The sequence below is a fragment of the Polyergus mexicanus genome, unplaced genomic scaffold (genome assembly GCF_030449975.1).
Source record: "Polyergus mexicanus isolate NDT 795.1 unplaced genomic scaffold, iyPolMexi1.0 SCAF_14, whole genome shotgun sequence".
Taxonomy (NCBI): Eukaryota; Metazoa; Arthropoda; class Insecta; order Hymenoptera; family Formicidae; genus Polyergus; species Polyergus mexicanus.
The window spans coordinates 5,145,613-5,167,815 of NW_027223334.1; the positions used below are offsets into that span (position 1 = coordinate 5,145,613).

A 22,203-nucleotide genomic window follows, 5' to 3' on the forward strand; every position below is an offset into this window, starting at 1 on the left:
GATTATTCTTTCAGGATGCCATTAATGTAAAGATTGAATAACAAAAGACCTTCTGGTGAGAAAGATTTTGTTTTAATCTGTCCGGAAAGAAAAACACAATGAACGTGTTAAAACAAAGTTAAATCTCGCAATGTAAATATCGATTATATTTGATATACAAAAATTCTCAACGACAAATTGTTAGCGAAAACAAACGGGCAGAATAAAGAGCATCTCGACATAATTGTATCACGATCCCACGATCGTTTTATCGATCTCATGCTATTATTTTCTCATGATGTCAATATTTTTCCCATTCTGAGTTAACTCAGAAGTATTGAATAGGAAGTAATCAGTTTGTTGAAAGAAATGAATAGAGTTTTGATAGAAAGGTAAATGATTATTTTAACATAGTAACACAAATTATTAGGCAATCGTTGCTTTTTGAAAAGTTTTATAATCATTCATTTATCGGGCAAAGACATATTATATAGCGGCAGTGATTACATATCTAATCTAATTGGGATAAAGAAATAAAAATAGCAATGTATTACAATAGAACATCCATAATAATCATTGTAGTAATAATCTCTCTGAGAAAAGTCGGGGTTGGCTGCCTTCTAATTCAAAACCGGAAGTGTGAATGTGTCGAGTTCCCAATCGGAAACATAACCACAAAGAGTGGAAGACCGAAGATAATAGTGATAAAGCAATATTGTGACACTCTTTCTTCTGTATATGGCCTGAGAAGCATTAAATGAAAAAAAGAATCGAATTTATCTTTTTTATTGTTTTGATCAAATTAAAGTATAAACATATTTTACATGTTGTCAATCTTTTTTAACAAATCCTCAACAATCGTAATACCTTTCTTTTTTACAAATTCTGTATACGGCCTGAGAAGTATTAAATGAAAAAAAGAATCGAATTTATCTTTTTTATTGATTTTATCAAATTAAAGTATAAATATATTTTACACGTTGTCAATCTTTTTTAACAAATTCTCAACAATCGTAATACCTTTCTCTTTTACAAAAAAAAAGAGAGAGAGAGAGAAAAATCTGTTTTCAAGGATTTTATCTCCAAACTGCGAAAAGTAGGAAATAATGCCATACAGATGAATCACGCGAACTTCATAATCCGATAACTCCGTACATAGGGCAACACGTCGGGTGCCTTCCATTTAACAAGTCGATTCCTATGATCACTTTGATCAAAAACTGATCAGGAAGGAGTACTCATTAATATAATTGCATTAGAAAGTTTTGTTGCTAATCATTCTACAAATTAATTAACGATTAGTCTGATCAAAGTTTGCTAGAGGCAATCATATACAAATCGAGTTGCATCGACTCGTGTCACTTAAATAAAAAGCACCCATTATTGAACTGGCAACCGGCCTCTTGTCGTTCGGCAAAGATTCTATTTGCCGATCTCTACCAGAGGCAACTTTCTATCTCAAACAAACATGCCGAAATAGAATTCCGCCCGGACGAACTTTCCGCCTAGGCGAGCGGAACTCCTCCTCGGCTCTTCCCTCGATTCGTGACATCGTCGTCAAAACGGACGTTCTTGAACAAAAAAAAAAAAAAAAAAAAAAAAAAAAACGCCGATTACTCGACGATCGCTCATTTTCTAGCGGCAAATTTCCTTATCGCCGTGACACGAAAATAATTATTGTTTTTTCCAGACTTCCCGTTTACTTGCACGCTTCGCTTCTTCGTTACGCCGCGATTTAAACCGCATCGTAGAAGGAAGACATTCGAAAGAATTCGCGACGAGTTCACTATAGCGTGACCTTTCGGCGTCTGAAATAAATTCTCCGGTAGAGATGCTTCTTGACTTAGACAAGACGTGAAAGTCCCGAGTGATTCTCTGGAGATCTTTCCTTCTCGCGCTCCGTTACGCTGCGGCGACGAAACAGAAATCGATTTTTTTTTTTTTTTTTTTATTATTATTATTATTCTATAACAACATGCCATCGGATTCAATATTTTAGATTCACGTCCGCATCGTTGCACTTATAATAAGTATCGATTTGTGGCCACTATATTTTTACCGATTTTATAGATAAAATTTATTTCCTTTGTTGAAAAAAAAAAAAAAATAAAACAATTTAATTTAATAAATGCGTATAATTGTGATCGAATCGCTCGTCTAAATTCCTCGAATGTATCGATCGATTCAGACTGCGATTACCGGTAAAAAATAAAAACTGAGCGCGATCCGCACAGGATATTGTTACGTTTCTTACCGTTTCTCGCGTATCGTCTGTTCGCAAAACACCGTTAGCTGCGGGATTCCACCTTTGTACATGCGTAACCGTAAACTTTTCTTCCGCGCACGCTTGCGCACGGAACTATTTCTCTCTCTCTGTAGCATACTACGTAGTTTTGTTAAAAAAAAAAACTGCATTCTCCGTGAAATGATTGACTCTAATGAGAATAAATATTTTCAGGGACATTAATTAACGTATTTTAATTGACAGATAACATAATACAGAGTTGACCACAAAAATAGATATTTAAAAGATCGTACTAAGATTTGGACAAGGAGGAAAATTTCTATTAAATTATAGTAGTTTATCGATATAAGAATAAATTGTCTATCTTGATCATTTCTCGCGCATTGTAAGACATTAGATATCTACTTCGTGATTCATCTATCGCCAACAAGATGTACAAGGTCATCCTTTCTTTTGATCACTCACGTGTTTGTAGATAACGTGAGAATATGTAAAAATATATGAAAGATGATTTAATATCTCACATGAGATATTGTAACATTTAACTTTTTTTTTTTTTTTTTTTTTTTTTTTTGCAAGAACGATTGCGTCATGCGATGGCGACTCGTGAATTAGAAATGCAATCTGGCAGACTCGTCACACTCAATTAAATACGTTCTTGGAAAATAATATACAAGCCAATATTATTTCGCACAAGATATAACGCTGTCAACAAAATAAGATGATCCGCGAGAAAGTTCCAGAGCAATTTTACGTCATTATCTCGCACTTTACATTTGACCGCTATATATTATAACTGTCAACAAACTGTCACCGCTCATCGTCAGTCAGTTGCAATCGGATTGTCAATCTTGCCGTAATTATCGGCGTAAAACCGTTATTGCTGCTATTGTTGGCGCGATTTTTGAATAAATGCAGGAAAGATTCGCGCCTACGATCCATCGCGTGTCTATCCGTGACAGATAAAAGAGAATTTTTGAAAAAAAAAAAATATTCCCTGATCGTAACAATTGCATCGCGATTCGCGATATAATGAGGAAGAAATTCTGCCGACCTTGAATAATTCAGAGCAATGGCAATCGCACATTCGTGCCAGAGCAAGCTGTTTTCGTCTCGAACGACAGATGCTCGCTTATCCGTGTCATTATCAATGATTGGTCGGCATCACGGTGAGATTTCAGATCGCAGATAACATTTGCGCTATAAAATCGGATAATATTCACTCAAGGATGGTGAATAAATTACGCTGATTAAAACTCGCATCTCTACGTGCAAATTTCAAAGACTTTTTGAAGAAGCTAACTTTTTCGAATATAATATTGGATATTTCAGACTCTATTTTTTTATATTATATGAAAATAAAAAAGATCTTTTTTTTTAATAGTATAATTATTATTTAGAAAATATTTTATTCTTGCTAATAGATATATATTAAGCAACGATATCGATTCAATTAGAACATAATCTATCAATCTCGTCCGTTCTCTTACGGTTGATGATTCACAGAAGAACTATACTTTTAACAGATTGTCTTCACAATTTAATCATATCGAAAAACTTTAGAAATCCATTTAGTCTCCCTACCGTTATTGGCCAATATGGAACCGCTATCGAAGAAAGGAGATAAAAGCAAGATTGCAAACTCTCACAAATGTAAGAATGTATACCAGCTATATAAATATGAAACCGGAATTTTTGTATAGAAAATACGCGTTTATTGTATGAAAATGGTAAAAAATATTTTATTCCAAGTATTGCCCATTGCTAGCTATACATTTTTCCCATCTCTCTGACAATTTGTGGATGCCACGCCAAAAAAAACTGTTGCTCCTTTGAGGCAAACCAGTCATCGAGCCATTTTCGTACATTTTCGTAAGAAGTGAAGCGCTGCTCGGCAAGTGCGTGTCCCATCGATGCAAATAAGTAGTAATCGGATGGAGCCAAGTCTGGTGAGTAAGCCGCATGCGAAAGTATTTCCCAACTAAACGCCTCAATCGTTTCCTTGACCGGTTTTGCTGTGTGCGATGGTGCATTATCATGAAGTAAAATCAATTTGTGTTGCCTTTTTTGATATTCTGGTCGTTTTTCACGCAAAGCTTCATTCAAATCGATCATTTGTTGTCGGTAGCGTCATCCTCATCCAACAATGTTTGCAATTCGCTGTCTTCAAACTTTTTCGATGGTCTTCCACGTTCTTCGTTTCTCACGTCAAAATCGCCACTTTTGAATTTTTTAAACCACTCAAAGCACTGTGATTTACCAAGAGCATGCTCACCGTAAGCTTCGACAAGCATTCGATGCGATTCTGCAACAGTTTTCTTCAAATAGTAACAGAAAATCAATGCTGTCCGCAAATCGTAGTTTCCAGGCACAAAATTCGACATGTTCAACGCTAATAAAAACTATGCTGTTGTATGAAACTTGTATTGTTGTGAGTTGAAAATCTTTATCAGATATCAAAACAAGAAAATGACGCCAATGACGCGGTTTGACAATAACTACATTGACAGCTAGGGCCATTTATGGGCAAATTCCGGTTTCATATTTATATACCTGGTATATATATATAAAGACAGAGTTATACTATCGATAATTTAAAAAAAAAAATAAAGAGAAAATTCTTTAGATTTTTTTTCTTTCACACTTTGAGATCATTATCTCGGTTCATTAAATGAAATCTCGTTAATTTAGTAAGTGAACCTGGATAGCCAGCAATATTTTCCGGATCATTGGCATTCCTATGTTGCAAGGGTGCTACGAACAACTCTTGGGTGTGCGGTTGCATTCTACCGTACGACGGTTTTCGATTTCATCTATGTAGATCTCGCCGATATCGTCGTATCATACGTTATTTAAGGCGATGACATTCTTCTCTGCTTTCAGTCGACTTTAAGCAGGTTCGCGGCTGTGCGCTGAATTTGACTCGTACTGGCAACACATCTTATCAAGATATCCTTGAGAATCCTTCTCATAAGATTTACGACAGATATACTAATAAGTGTTTGCTAATAGGTTTCGAGATTCTTAGGGTCACGTCAAAAGACATAAAAACTCTAAAGACGACTAAAAGACATTTAGAAAGATTATAATTTCTACCTCTAAACCTCTTTATGCGGTTTCTTAAACGCTTGTATCGAGAAAAACAAGTAACTCTTTTCCACTCTATATTTGATTTGGCTCCCTGTCTTGGCTGCGTATAAATTCCCCATTAATCTTCGATAACGGATTTTAACGGAGCCTAAATCCAACACATTCATCTCACCGAGCTTCTCTCGTTACTGATGACGAAAGTTTACCGGTCCCCCATATTTATCCAAGTTCCTTCGGCTTCGTGAACGCGTATTTATCAAGCGCGTTAAACAAATTCGTACGATTACGCGTTCACAGGTATACGATGACGATGAAGTGAAACGGTGGCCCCTGTAAGCCAGTCATGCTGAATAGTTACGCTTGCCGCGTGATAAGCTCTTATCAAGTCCGCTATCGTGCATTGTTTCTCCGTCTTCTTTCCCCATGCAATTCTTTTTCGCCGTCACGCCGTCCTTTTTTTTCGAAACCGTCTATAAATCGACTACTCGCCTTTGTCTGACCTAAATTGATAATAACGCGCGGTTTCTTACGCGATATACCTATTACCTCAGCTTTATCTCTTCACTGACCGACAAGTTGATGAAATACTACAACTTTTGATTATTTGAATTAATTAAATTTTAGTCACACTTTGCCCCGGAGTATCCTATTAATTTCAATGTCATTCAGGCTACGATCGCCGATAAACTTGCTTGGAACAAAAGAGGATTCTTAGAGAGACTACGAAACTATACTTTTATAGATGGACGTATTCTCTTTTTCTCTCTTTTTTATTTTGTATTTTTATTTGACAATAGAAGTTTACGTTTTAGTTAAAACTTTATTTGTTGACATTGCGTTTAACGAATAAACACAATAAATGTTATATAAATTAATGCTACGAGGTTCAGATGATTTAAAGTCGAATAAAGTTCGCCTCTTGCGTCGATTTTACTTTTCGCAAAAATAATTCGCATAAAAAGTGGAACGAATAAGGAAAAATCGATCGAAACATCAAGTGCTATTGCGACCGATAAAAGTCGATTAATTTATACCCTTGACACTATGTAATGAACTGTCGATCTGAATATCGCATAGTTAATTACTGATAAGTTAATTACTTAGCTATATATAAAAGCACTTTGATTGAGAAGATTTTGACTCAGATTTTGTAAATGTACAAACAATTTTAAATTTGCAAATTTACATTTTCGCTTATACGATGTATTTCAAATATTTCACGAGTTATCGCATGTTGTATGTGTACGGGATTAGAAAACATATTCGAAATTAAATAAAATGATATTGATTCAACGATTGCTTTCGAGCTCAAAAACAGTCGCGAAGACGCTTTGAAAACACTTCGAAATTATCAAATCTCAAATTCAAATTCAAAAAATTTAAAGCAGTCAGTAAATTTTCGCAATTAACGATGTATTTAGAATTATTAAAATTATTAATTGATTTATTTGCTGCATGCCTTCTTACAACTAGCGAGAATAATAATAATAGAGGTTAGGTTCCGCCGATTGAGCCTTTTGACTCTATCGAGAATGCTGTATCGTTCAATAGCCATTCGTTGCCTTTATTGGCCTCTCGGATTCGAATACTAATCGATGGAGTGGTATATCTCGAGGCCCGTATAGATGTACAGGAGAAAATGGTCCTTTCTGCATTCGATTCGAATTATCGCCATTGATTGCTCCATTCTTGGGCACAGGGGCAGAAAGCGATAAATTCGTCGAGCGAGATTTCATATCAAATCATAAATATATTTAACGCAATTGTGTAATAAGACCTCGCCTATTTATGATGCGATATAATTAACAAAATTGAGAATGGCCCCTATATCTTGTTTTATATTTAGAAGATATTGTGTCGCGTTGATGTGGAGAAATGAGACTATAACCTAACCTGAATCAATCATAGCCGGGGTGTTCACGGTCGGCTTTATATTTAGAAGATATTATACTATCTATTATAACAGATTGGATTATTTCATATCGTTAGTAAATAAAGTTTGCAAACTTTGATAACGATTACATTAAAAGCAAACAGCCAAATATACATGTAACATGGAAGTTTCTCGTTCGATGTGCGATTCGCTAAGAACTACCTGTTGATTCACGGACAGAACGTTCGCGACGGATAAATTATTGTCCGTCTGCCGGAAAGTCGAATGGAGACGGAGGGGAATGTGTAAATAATTTCGAGACGTACGTGAGAACACGTACGAATTCCTGAAAACGGACATAAATATAGTGTACTAAGCGCAAATTTCTTGTTTACGAAGCTAAGGCACTCGGCTCATTCATTTGGCACAAGATTCATTCTTATATACATATTTCAAGAGATTGTTAATCATGGAAACAATATGGAACAGAATTAAGTCAATATTAATGACATGTATATAAAGCAAGGAACGCTTCTCTACGCGACTCTTACTTTTAATAATTGAATTTAATTATTGAAATGTTAAAATTAATCAAATAGATGCCGAAATAATTTATAACTGCGTTTGTCCCGAATTCAAATATTTAGCGAAGTTGTTTATATTTTATACGCTTTAAGATTTAATTCCGCGATGATTTCTAGAAGAAAGAATCCCATTGGGAATACATATTGATTCTATATTGACGAGTTTCACTGACGTAAAGAAATGAATTTTATATCAGTATGTGTAATTTTTCAAAATAAACATCATATTAATATTATTCGATTTCGTTATTTTACGATCAAACGCGAATATCTGAGCGTTACGAACATCGTCCCGACGAGGTTTTCTAAAGTTTCTCGACTTTCCTGAGAAGGTTCATGGCTACGGTAGTACTTGTTAAGAAGGGATCTGGTTTTGAAACGAGTTGTATGGCAATACAGCCCCGGACAAGGACGGAGAGAAAAAAAAACAGAGAGAAAGAGAGAAAGAAAGAGAGACCTGTCGTCATCACCGGCATCAACCATGGTGGGGAGTAAACGAAGTGACGGGATAGTTCGGATGGAACTCGAGGACATTCACCTTTTTTCGTGACTCCGACGAGACCGGTAAACGCCGTAGACGTATCTTCCCTTGCTAGAATCCTGAAAGATTGACCTATTCTACGATGGAGAAATTCCGTAGCTTCTTTGATAATAGAGATTTCTACAGATAACCCAAATATTTCCGTGAAAGATATACAAAAATTTTATTTTTCTCAATTTAAATTATTTCTTTGAAAAAAAATTTATACGCAGTTTAAAAATGAGCCAATCACATTATGGGAAATATTTTATTAATTATATTAATTAAATTTTATATTAAAGTGAACACATTCTATAAAAAATTATTAAATAAAAAATTTTTCTTAATTAATCAAAATTCTATGAGCAGCCGTTATACACTGCATATACATACTAGTGAGAAGGATAACTAGCAAATATCCTCTTTTTCACAATATAAGAAGAACAATTGAGCAATAAATATTTATGCCATGGTCTAAAAATATTTAACCGCACCAGAGATAATTTCTTTTGTATTGAGGCGATTAACATCAATTCGCGCTAGTAATTAATTCGCGCGCTAATGAAATTGATTTAATCGACAGCGAATGACTTTTTTTTATATGCTTGCGGTATCGATTTTGGCATACGAGTGACTATTATCAATCGGAAATAATTGAAAACGATTGCATTGTCCGGAATCCATCGCGTCGAAACAGTCAAATATAACGGGGTAATTTCCGTCGATGTGTGCAGCGAATGTCGGGAAAAATACTTGCGCCCGTCTCTCTTATTGATATTCCGTCCGGTTTCGATTACGATCGCATTAGCGTAATTAGATATTCGGCCGTGCGTGCGTTGACCTTCCACCGTGCGTCTTCGCACTGGTATATATAGCAGGAGAAACGATTTTCTGCTTGCGCGAAACTTTACGATCGCGGGATCAGGTGATTTTACAGATGTGATATAGCGGCGTCGCGGTGCGTCGTCACGCAAGAATTATAACAGAAATTCAGGTCACCCACTTTTTATATACGTCCGCGTTTTCGATGCTTCATTTTATTCCGGACTGTTATCGTGTTTTATTGGAAATTTATGCTTCTAGTCGTGAGAGAAGATAACGCGAAACCACGTGCACATATGTCGAACGTGCGACTTTGTTGGATATTGTTTTTTTTTCTTTTTTCTTTCGTTTGTATGCTTTATAACTTATATTTCCTAATGGCGAAATTATCGCTTTGAATATTTCGCATCTGCGTTTATATATGTATATTTATATTGTCAGTAAGCGTTTAAAAAAAAAATCGCGTAGAATCACACACGAGCTCGCAGCTCGGACAATTTGATCAAAGCACGTGCGCACGCGCATATGTACGTACACTCGATCGAATAACGATCGTAAAGCCTGCGACACACGGTACGATTTTTCGTACTGATTTTGTTAATTGATTCGTTGCGTGCTGTTTAGCGAAGTATTCTACGTGTTCCAATCATAAGAGTATTACTAGTTTTGGCTTCACACACGCAGATTATCTTACGTGTTGGGTTAATATTTTAGTTATAAGTTTTCTACAGATTTCGACAAAATTCTTCAAGACTCCAAAAATCCTCTAGATAATAGCCAATGATCGCTTATCTAGTCAAGATACAATTCAAGATATTCATTATGGAAAAATTAATAAAATTTTTAAAATTTTATTAGGTTAGGAAATCTATCATTTTTAATTTATTATAAACATATTCAATTAATATCACCATAATTATAAATAAAATACATAATTACTTATATATATATAACTTTTGTCTTTATATTTATTATTATTTTTATTTTTTGCGTTTTTATCGTAATATTGTCTTCAGCTAGCAACAAAACCATAGTGAAATATAGCACCGAACCTATTACCGAAAACTAGCATGCTAGCACGCACAGCAACACGCAGCACATAATATTTCAAGTTGCATAGCCATTATAATTGCTAGCAAAATGTCTCGCATGCGATCTAGTACGCAAAATCGTATCGTGTGCCGCAGGCTTAAGTCACGCGTACTCAATCGGCATGAAAGTTCCGAATAGGTGAACCCTCCAATTTTTTTGAAACTACACTATTTTTTGTATTTTTTAACGCTGATTACGAATATGATAATGAAAATTTGCGACAAGGTCATTTTCAAGGTCAAAACTCAAAAAAACTGAAAAAATATAACTTTTTAGACATTATTTTAATAAATATTGATGTAAGAAAAAAATGTTTCAAATAAAAGTTGCAGTTCTTAAAAAAATACATCATTTATGCTGTATAAATTTTTGGCGTAAAACTGATAGTTTTCGAAAAAAATTAGATAAGAAAAACCCTCTCAAACATCAATATATTCTTCGTTCTCAGCCGAACCCGGAGTCAACGACAAGGACGTGACGAAGAACTGACTCCATTTTTTTTTATAATTTTTACATTTTTTTATAATTTTGCAATTTTTTATAAAGTTGCAAACCCATGTGGAACCTCGCTTCGCGTGGAAAAGTGTATGCGTGGACACAGTGGGTTACGCCCCCCTGCGGGGGGCTCCACTACCGAAAAACTAGACAAATAGGTTTACGTGGAACCTCGCTCTACGTGGAAAGTTGTACCCATGTGTAATCGTATATGTACTGCAAAGTACATGCTTAGATGGGAGAACAGATATAAGATTTAGATTCCATCGTTTTTGTTGAAAACTCTCACTGGTACGGTAAAAATTAATAGGACATAAAATGTTTTTCTCTGTAAGATCTAAAATTTTTATGGGTTTTTCATGATTTTCACTATGAAAATGAGAAATGCACCATCATCATTTTCACTATGATATTCGTAATCAGTGTATCAAAATACGTAAGAATACTGTGTTTCAAAAAAATCAGAGGTGAGTACTTTTCGGAACTTCACCCGCCGTTTTTAGTCTTTAACATCGATTTTCTCGAAAACTTTCAGTTTTACGCAAAAAATTTATACAACATAAATGATGTATTTTTACAAGAACTACAACTTCTATTTGAAATATTTTTTTCTTGCATCAATATTTATCAAAATAATATCTAAAAAGTTATATTTTTTCAATTTTTTTGAGTTTTGACCTTGAAGATGACCTTGTCGCAAATTTTTATTATCATATTCGTAATCAGCGTTCAAAAATACAAAAAATAGTGTAGTTTCAAAAAAATCGGAAGGTTCACCTATTCGGAACTCCACCCCAAATTTCATATATACAATGTACGCAGACGGCAGTTCTTCGTATATATCGCAGTTTTTTGATACATCGCGCGAACATGCCGCTGCAATTCTCTCCGATGCATTACCCATGAATGCGTCTGTCTGCATGCGCCTTCTATGCATCGGCGCACAATTGCATTTCGACCCGTGCATCAGAATTTAATGTCGAATCAGTTTTTTTAATACTCGACATTTGCGGCTAAACCGCCCTTATCACGGATATCATTATATGTTTGAGAGAGAGATATTATATACAAATGTCCACAATTTAAAAGAAGATCGCGCATACACGATCGAACAATTAAGTTTCAAGATTTGTATTTTCGAACGTTTCATCCGTTTGTGCTGCCATTTTAGGGGGTTATTCGCAACTCAATACTCAACACGTGGTGCAAGTTTTAAATTACTTGGTTCAATAGTTAATGTGATACAGCTACGCAAAGTAGTGTTACAAAATTTTGTTTAAAAATCGGTGTAATGGAAGGAATTAAGGATTTAATCGTTCGATCGTGTATACTGTTATTGCCGTAATTTTCCGTAGGAAAAGATAGTGTCTTTGATTTTTCTGAAAAGTGCGAATATGCACTTAATATACGCGTGACTCTAAATGCAAAAAGCATAAGATCTCTCATTAACCTGATACCTGTTCTATAAAACGATTATGCTTATTATCTCTTTAATTACAATATTAATAACGCTCGTAACAACATAGTAGAGTGTGATATAATGAAGAGAGGCGCATGATATATAATAATCGTATTTGAGAGGGAAATCGAGTCAAAGCGAAGATATCGCGACTTCCTCGAGGACAACCCGAATGACGAAGAAATAAAATGCCGCGATAGCGAAATAACTCGTCGTTGAAAATTGCTGAGCGAACCCGGCGTTCGATGCACTTCCCGTGTTGCACCGCAGTTAGTTAATACCAATCACTACGTTGCAATTCTTTCTCTCTCTCTCTCTCTCTCTCTCTCTCTTTCTCTGCGACGGACGAATTCAATTGGAATTCCTATCCCGCTGGGACACGTAAAAGCACCGGCCTTCTCCACGCTGTGATTCCCAACGGAAATATTAGAACGATATACTAGCAATGGGTTTGCAAAGAGAAAGAGAGAGAGAGAGAGAGAGAGAGAATCTTGCCGTGATTCGGCAATTGATCACTTGGTTACATTTAATTTATTAATACTGACGTTTCCCCATCTGTATTGTCTATGATACTCGCGCGCCGAAGCTCATCACTCACAGATTCTCCAGACATTGCTATTTTCTTACTCGTGAATGATTACGAAACCAAATCTTTAATGGCTGCTTCTTTTCATTATTTGTTTCTAAAAAGAATAAATTAATGGGAAGATCAATGCATTATTGTATTTATATTTCGAGAATTAATTAATTATCTCCGATGAATCAACGGATCTCGAGAAAATTGAAAGACTTGACTAGCAACATTGACGCGGCAAAACAAAACTATCAATATAAATTTATCTTCAGAATTGCGCATTATAATATACGAATGTTGCAAGTATCGTGTAGCTTCTTATCGCGCAGACGAGACACGAGAAAAATCTCTTGCTCATTAATATATTAATGCGCAAAAAATAGAATTTTTTATAATGATTCACATGAATAAGCAAAAGCGCGTATCTCTTATGTTTGCGGAAACATCACGGAAAATCCAGATACAATGCATAAACAGCAATTAATGATAAGATTATTAAAATCGTGAATGGAGAACATCGACGAAGCAAAAAGGAGGTCGAACATCCTCTCTCCTATCTCCAAAAAGACAACGAGAAGGACAATCCGTTACCGACACGCTTCCGCCGGAAGTGAGACGTGAGAGGATGGAAGATAAGTGCTGGCCGCGCGAACGCGCGGACTATAACGGGGAGCAGAAGGGCAAAAGGACAAAAAGAAGGAACGGGAAAAGGAAGAGCGATGTCGTGACCTTGCGAATCGAGTTCCTTATTGCGGATCTTTATGAGGAGAGCCGTTGTGGATGAGAGATATTTTTCCAAGAAAGAGAAACCGGTTAAATATTTTTTAAATTGATTTGATTATATAGGGGAGAGCGACATTCTAATTTTATCTCTCTCCCCGATCTCTTCGAAAGACTACATTTTATCTACAAATCTCTCTTTCAGCTGTTATTAGTACGCAATGAATTATTACGATGCTGATTGATAAAGATAAACACTTTCGCGAAAAGATTTGAACAATAGAAACAAGAGAATGGAAGGAAAGCAAAGATGACTCGTGAGTTTTAAGAGAGTTCCAGGTTGTTGGTTGCAAATAAGTTTCATTCTAACTAATTATCCACTTGCAGAAAATTACTACATTTCCATCCAAATTAGGGGGACGATAATGAAGAGGATGAATAGCAGGACTCCGACACAGAGGCAAACGGAAGGATGAATTAAAGCGAATTAGAAGTGAAACAGCGAGCAATATTCCTCAATCAATTCCTATTGAAGCGAAGAAACAGCATTATAGAATATGATCTCAGAAAACTTCACTCGAACGTATCGCCTATTCCTTTAAATCAGTAAATTATTATCATCCTCAAACTATATTATAAATACGCAACATCGAACAAACAAACAGACAAGCCATATCATTCGCACAGCCGATATTTTGCTTATACAAGACAAACCATGCATAACGGGGAAGTCCACGTGACTAAAGAAAGACTTGCAAAGCGAACGGAGAAACGGCAGCGAAGCGAAAAGCGTCGTCGTCATAGGTAGCAACAGCGTGTCGTTAGCAGAAGACGAAAAAACCCTCCCTCCCCCCCTCTTCCCGTCTCGACCTTGGGGATATAAACGTGGGTTCCGCATTGCTGGGTCGCGCTGGACGAAAGGAGGGACCCCATAGAGCGGCAGAAGGACGCGGAGCCAACCGTTGCTATCGGCGGCTCTACCTTTAGACTATCTCGGATAATAATAATGGCCGACCTTCAACTTGACCGCTCAACTCGAATCGCCCTTCCCCTTCGCTTTCATATATATAGGCATGCGACCGCACGCGGAACTACTCGCGTATATAATTTTAGAAGAGCGCGCGCGGGGTCCTTGACACCTTGTCGCGAGACGACGAGCAATGTGGCTATTGACAACTGCGGACGCTGCCCCTCGCTTCCTCTGTTCATTGAGTCGCGTACTTACGTTGTAATTTTCGTGTGAAATTTTCATGTGCGTAGGATCGATATGTCACGTTCGATCCGTCCTTCTTCTCTCGCGTGAGCCGCGTCGATGCCCATCATGTGTGACTACAGATTTCTCAGATAGCGAGTCTCGACGGAATAATACAGACTCGGAATATTATGCAAAGTATGGTATACACATAAACTAGTTGTGATGCAGATTAGTCATAAGTCATAGATTTAGAGTCTTTTTTATCCGATTTTATATGCGGATCTATGACTGTACAAAATCTATTTTCATCTTTTAAATGAATAAAGCATGTTTCGAAAGTGTTTGGCGATACATTTTTTTTTTTAATATTCTAATAGAAACTGTACTTTATTATTATAAATTTATTATTTATCTGTTCTTTCTCTTCTTTCTTTAAGAGATTCCATTGAATTCTTCTTTATATTGCAGATACTCAGCCAGGATGTCTTAATGAGTACCAAAGAAGAGGAATGGGGTAACAGCCTTAGGGATAGCGTAGTCCTGAGAGATCGGTTAATGACAGATGCGGCTCTCGGTGGACCACGACCGATAAAATCCGAACATAGTTATAGCCTTTTGGCTCATAGTCCTCCTCCGAGCCCAGCTACGCCAGGAGTTAATCCTCACACGCCCAATTCAGGTTCCGGCGCGGTTGGCTCGACATCGAATACTAGTTCCTCCATCGATTTTGCCAATCTGGATCAGAGGTCTCTCGATATTCGCAGAATCGATGGTAAGATGATACCGCGCGACCCAATCTTTTTTTCCTCCTTAAACAACATTATAATATCGAAAATGCAGTATAAAAATATGTTATCTTATTTTTCCTCAAATTCCTTGCATTACTCTTTCTTTAAAAATGCTTTCTGAAGACTACGAGAAAGAATACCCAATAGAAAATGTTATTTCAGATATGGAAGACGAATGCTTTCCGGCTATCTCGATAAGCAACGCCTCAAGCCGCGTCGAATCGTCGTCGTCGTCGTCGTCGTCATCATCTACCTCGACCGTAATCCTCAAAAGAAACAACGTAGTACCTGAAGATAATGAGTGTCCGGAAATCAAGGGTGAACCTATTAGCGCGCCGGCCAGTCCCTGCGCGCCTTGTCAACCGAGTTGCGATATGGTCGATGATAAGAGCACGATAACATTAGTGTCAGCACAAAATCTCCACTTTGCCAAAACTCAGCTTTCGCACATGAGTGACAGCGAGGAGGATGACGAAGAGTATTATCAGGTATATTTCTGATTAAATCCATATCTTACGTCACGCATACATGTGATTTGAAAGATAAAATATATACCAGCGTTAAATTTATTCTATCCATTCGTAATATTTTCAACATTTACTCAACGTTTTAATTATTCTAATTTATCTAAACAAAATATAAAAAGGAAAAAAATATAAAAAGAAAGTTTATTAATATAATCTTCCAATAAATTATAAAAAACAAAAGTTTTCCTTTTTTCAATTCAATCAAACTGCACGTTATTATTTAAACGATTGTTAGTACGACGAATTTGTCATCGTTATTCTCAATTATTCTCAGAGCATGGAGATCGAAGAGTACGGCGTAATCTGCGAAGGGAAGGAGACGACCTTACGTGGATCGAGACAGGGGTTGCCACCGACGCCACCCAGCAGCGCAAGCTCCGATAGCGAGGGTACCGCTTCCGCTTCCTGCTCGCCGGAACGCCGAGATTCCCAGACATCTACGCAGAATCTCAGGGGCTTACTGGCGCCGAGGCTTTACGTCACCAATGGCACTCACACCACCAGACAGCCCATTCATACGCCTCTGATTTCCTGTCAGCCGGTAAGACCATCTAAAAGAGTTTGACACCGGTGACTGAGCGAATTGCTAAATCCATTAAGCTGATGTGAATTTATCACGGTTATAAATAAGCTACAAATTATTAAGAAAGAAAAACAGAAATCTCGAAGAAAAAAATTTTGCTCCATATATTTTTATATTTGTTACTGATAATATGGAAATCTTTTTTGAAAACAACAAATTATTTGCGCTCGAAAGAAAATAATGATTTATAGTAAAAAACGCATTATTAATTATTTATATTCTTATTTACACATGTCATCTGTCAAATAATTTTATTAGGCAAATTTGTGTAAAGAAAATGGGATTTTGTTACTTTAAATAGTCTATATATTATGTATGCAAAAAAAAACAATGAGTATGCGATATTTTTAAAAATTACTCTCTGACCTGAAAACCAAGAGCTGTCTGTTTACATAATACGTATAATATTAGCGTATGTGGCCATGTACCGCGTCTTATCAACAAAGTTATCGGATCTCCATAAACAAACTCGGTACTCTTATGGATGAGTTTTACACTTTTATTTCTACTGTCGCTCGCTCTATCCGCAAAATAACGATCCATTTTTACCGTCAAATTTATTGATCAAATATACAGGTTGTCCTATTTTAAAGGACCCACTCAAATATTTCAGAAACACTGCGTTAAATCGAAAAATGTTTCAAACAAAAGTTGTGTGGCTTCAAGGGGGCCATAAGATGGTGACAATGATTTGACTTTGGAAAATTATTTGAAGGTCATGTGAAGGTCAACTTTAAAATCTTAAATGGAAATCCCCATTTTTTATTTAGTATTCTTGTAGCTGACATCGAGAGCTTTCTAAAACACTGTAATAAAGTATTTTTTTATTAAGTGCTTTTTGAGTTATTTTATATTTTAATCTGACATATTTTGATATAAAAAATTAAATATCTCGAAAAATATTTAGTTTTTGATAATCTTACCGTAATACTTCTATGTACAGAATAATGAGACAAATCAATTAGTATAAAAAAAAATTGTTTTTAAGAAAATTATTTACAATGTATTTTTTTAAACAATTATTTGTTTTTTTTGGCACTAATTAATTTGTCTTATTATTCTGTACATAGAAGTGTTACGGTAAAATTATCGAAAACTGAATATTTTACGAAATATTTTATTTTTTATATCAAAATATGTCAGATTAAAATATAAAATAACTCAAAAAGTACTTCATAAAAAAATACTTTATTATAGTGTTTTGGAAAGATCTCGATGTCAGCTACAAGAATACTAAATAAAAAATGGGGGTTTATATTTAAGATTTTAAAGTTGATTTTCACATGACCTTCAAATGATTTTCCAAGGTCAAATCATTGTCACCATCTTATGGCCCTTTTGAAGCCACACAACTTTTGTTTGAAACATTTTTTGAATTAACGCAGTGTTTCTGAGATATTTGAGTGGGTCCTTTAAAATGGGACACCCTGTATATATATATATATATATATATATATATATATATATATATATATATATATATATATGATGTGAACACTTACGTGCGATTGGCATTACAGAAAGGATCGACGGGCGTGTTGACATTGACGGAAGAAGAAAAGAGAACCTTGATAGCCGAGGGTTATCCAGTGCCTACAAAGCTTCCTTTGACGAAACAAGAGGAGAAATCTTTGAAGAAAGTGCGAAGAAAAATCAAGAACAAGGTATGTAAAAAAATAACGTTTTATATACTCTATATATTTAAAATCAAATATTGACTCCAAATTGTGCGAAATTACGAATGTGGCGTGAATGGGATTGATTAGTGTGATATGTTTTGCAGATATCGGCGCAGGAATCGCGTAGAAAAAAGAAAGAATATATGGACGGCTTGGAGAGGCGAGTCACGATGTTGACAAATGAGAATTCCTCCTACAGGGATAGGCTGAATTCCTTGGAGGACACGAACCGTGAATTACTCAAAGAGTTGCAACGTCTTCAGGCTCTGCTGCAGCTACAACAATCTTAGATTTATTTGTCTTTTAATGGCTCAAGTCCACATTTGATATCATCGAAATTTTTCTCTGATGATATCGAGTATTTCAGAAATGGATTTTAATTCCTATGAATATCGTAACGATAACGTTCACGACTGTGCTTCTCGATATTATTTCGGGAGATTGAAAATTATAAAGCCTCGAAACAGATTTTAGATTTTAAAATCTTTCACCGGATTTAAGTATCCATTTTTTGTCTATTTGCTCTTCCATATACAGAGACTATTATTACAATTGTGCTTTATTTAATAAGGAGGATTTTAGAGACGTCGTTGATAAGAGCGATTTGTTACTATTGCTAAGTCACAGATTTAAACAGAATATATTTTTAGGGATTAGTGCAATTTCTTTACATTCCTAGAATGTCTTCCTCATACACACGATGAAGTTTTTTGCAGCGCAAGCGCGACTGAAGATTTACATCGAGTACTGCAAATGGCTTCAGTGTTTCCTGGCAACAATTAAGGCTTTTAACACCAATATATATGTATATTCTTATATAACAGTTTATATATATATATACATTACTACATCTTTTGCTAGATTATATTTTCGCCAGGAGTGCCTTTACGGATATTATTTTTATCTTTATTTCACAATGCGCATTACACATCAGAGGTCATTTAGATGGTTAATTTATTTCTCACTATTGTACATTTAATATGAGTTCTTTCTAATTTTAATAAGCCGTAAAAAATATGAGGATTTGGTATTCAGATATTTTAGCCGTAAAATGCGAGTTACGAAAGTCAGTTATCGATCATTGCCTAACTCGATGCAATGAGAGATTTCGAAAGAAAGAACTCCCAAATGTAAATGACCTTCTGATTATTCGCTATATTGTACTTCGAATATGGTGACGATATTTTAAACCGTTTGAGACTCGAAGGAATATGCCTGGGATCCAAAATAAAGAAAGAATATATATCGATATTTAGTCCTCTTTGACTAAATTCGTTAAAGGGTTTTGCGTGCGCGTATACACTATATGAAATATAATATATGACACATTTTATAGTTGTAAAGAGGAAAGTACGATTATATATTAATACTATGACGTGAAAGTAAATTCGACACTATCGACAAAATGAATGATTGCATTTACATTTAAAAAAGATATCTAGTTGTACAATAAGATTATATATTATGTAGATCGCGACTGGATGAAACCAATTTTTTATCAAGTCGACGATGTTGCTATTTTCTTATAGGACATTATCGTTATCGCCGACAGACGTTGGATTGATCGGCTTCTAATTGTAATATGATCGATCGTGCGCAACGACAATTTATTCCGCGCCAATTCGAAGCGCGTAATAGGAGTATTTATAAGATAGAAGTTCACGGATGTAGGATTCATGTTTTTCTCGTCCACACGATAAATCGTTTAAAATCCACGTTACATTTGCAAGTCAATGCAAGTAGATTATGCGTCGGCTGGCTTTTTACCGGTCGTTTATATACACGAAGACGATCGAGAGGGAATTGTAGAATCCTGATTTTGTCACCGTTCTCAAACGTCAACCTGTATTATGTATTTGTGATTTAAAGCCGAAGCTAATCGAACGTCGTCGTGCGTGGAGAACCCGTCCGCTTTATATCATCATCGGTACTCTTAGTTGCTTTCTTCGTAATTTTGTTTTACAATTATAGCATAAGATCGCGCGAGATCGTGCTCCATATGAAGGCAAATCTCGCGATTACTTACCGTATGAAAGTTGTGGAAAGGGACCAATACGCACAAGACAAGAGGAACTCTATTTTTCCCTTTTCCCCCTTTTTTCACGTAATTGCCAAATAATTATTAGGATTTAGTGTCGTATCACGTGATCAAGAGACGATGAGCGAGAGAGAGAGAGGGGGGAAGGGGGGGATTCGTATTAAAAGATCACACATACCTCGCATGAGTGTTTGCAGAATGAATAGCGATTCTCGTTGTACTAATGCTATATCACTTAACGTTTCGATAACACATGATTCTCCGTATAATATAATCGAAAGCGCAAAATGCGTACTTATATGGGATGGCTACAAAATCATCTATTTATATTCTAGAGATTTATATATGTTACTTTTAATAATTAAAAGTAAATTATTCCATTCCATTTTCAATTTAACATTTTTGACAAATTAGAATTGATCCGAATTAGAATTCATTAAAATCATCGAAATGCATCTTTATTGCTAATTTATGTTTTTTCGCAAACCATACTGTACATGCGTATGCATATAGTAAATTATAATTTTTATGCGAGAAGATTGAATATAAGATCGATGCCGGCTCTTTAGAAAATTGCATAGAGAGACCTACTAAGCATATATTGCCGAAGGAAAGTCAATGAAAAAGTCAATAAATGGAACAAGTGATAGTAATCGATTAAATGTTAACGTACACGTGTGAATGGAAAGACACTTTTCATATATCTTGCGAACTTTATCAAAGCTTCCTAAGCGCCGATGAGAGGGATCAGAGACTTTACGTCCGCGTACACATACACATTCGGTTTTAATTCGTCACACGCGCGTACAATAAAGAGATCATATATCTGCACAAAGCAGCAGAATAATAATTTTTATCGAAAATACAGAGAGTTAATATATTCTACGAATGGAACTTTATAGATAATTATATGTATATACATTAATATAATATACATTGTGTATATACAATGAATATATATATATATAGATGATATATTTTACGACAAATTACATAAACATTCGAAATGATGAAGGAAATCGCATCGTTGTCTGTTACGATACATTTATAACTATCACGATTTATCATTTATATCTTGTACGCGATACAAATGCCTATATATCATGTAATGAGATGTTTATATTTATCCAGAGAATCCCTACATATATTAACAAAAACACATAAATGTATATATATATATATATATATATATATATATATATATATACATATATATATGTATGTATGTATGTATATATATGTATTATTATTCGTCGAATTTACATGTGCGTATAATTTGTCTATGCGATAAAGCACGGTAGCCACGTGATTGATGTAATACGTGGTGCTGCAGTTTTGAATGGATGTTGTTCGACAATAAGAAATAAATACTTATGAGCTAACATCCCCCTTGTACGCTTTATATAATTTGCACAATGTGCAATCGAAACTATTCCATCTTGTCTTTTCTCTCAAAAATAAATTTTCTATCTTATACCATATCTTTATTTTATATCTTATTAGATGCAAAAGTACTACCGTTTTACGAAATTCTATAGATTCGAGACAAGCACATACATACACAATATTGATTTCAATGTATTATTCATGCCCCATCTGAAAAAAATTTTCAATCCTTTCTTTAAAAATTTCCAAGATATATCTTGATTTTATTTGCAAAAAGAAGAAAGAGATAAAATATAAAAGAGAGAATGTGTATGATACATCTTTTTTAAGGCAATCTAAAGTTTCAAAAATTTGTAATTATCATTCAATAATCTCAACTATTTCCACAATTAGAATCACGAAACTTAATTAGCGTAATACAGGGTGTCCTAGATCACCCGTATACCCCTTTTTCTTTCAAAAACTAAGCATTTTAAAGAAAAACGTTTTGAACAAAAATTGTATGGTTTTGAGGGGAACATAAGATGGTGTCATTGATTTGACCTTGGATGGCA

At 35.2% G+C, this 22,203-nt stretch overlaps 1 protein-coding gene and 1 long non-coding RNA gene across 4 annotated transcripts in view; both read left to right on the top strand.

Annotated features, from left to right (window-relative positions):
• The window catches only part of Creba (Cyclic-AMP response element binding protein A), a 32,481-nt gene extending 10,817 nt beyond the window's left edge, over positions 1-21,664 (top strand). The window contains exons 1-6 of one of the 3 annotated variants that reach the window (XM_070307578.1): positions 14,714-14,843; positions 15,117-15,420; positions 15,599-15,924; positions 16,238-16,504; positions 18,067-18,210; positions 18,330-21,664. In XM_070307578.1, coding sequence (XP_070163679.1) covers positions 15,138-15,420; positions 15,599-15,924; positions 16,238-16,504; positions 18,067-18,210; positions 18,330-18,515 — 1,206 coding nt within the window. In that variant the 5' untranslated portion in view covers positions 14,714-14,843; positions 15,117-15,137 and the 3' untranslated portion in view covers positions 18,516-21,664. Of the gene's footprint in view, positions 1-14,713; positions 14,844-15,116; positions 15,421-15,598; positions 15,925-16,237; positions 16,505-18,066; positions 18,211-18,329 lie in introns of those variants that run through there. The other 2 variants (XM_070307577.1, XM_070307576.1) reach the window with 2 other exon arrangements.
• LOC138939622 (uncharacterized) lies at positions 12,868-14,704 on the top strand. Its single transcript, XR_011447875.1, has 3 exons — positions 12,868-13,545; positions 13,659-13,770; positions 13,841-14,704. It is a non-coding gene; the product is annotated as an uncharacterized lncRNA (long non-coding RNA).
• Positions 21,665-22,203: the final 539 nt, after the last annotated feature.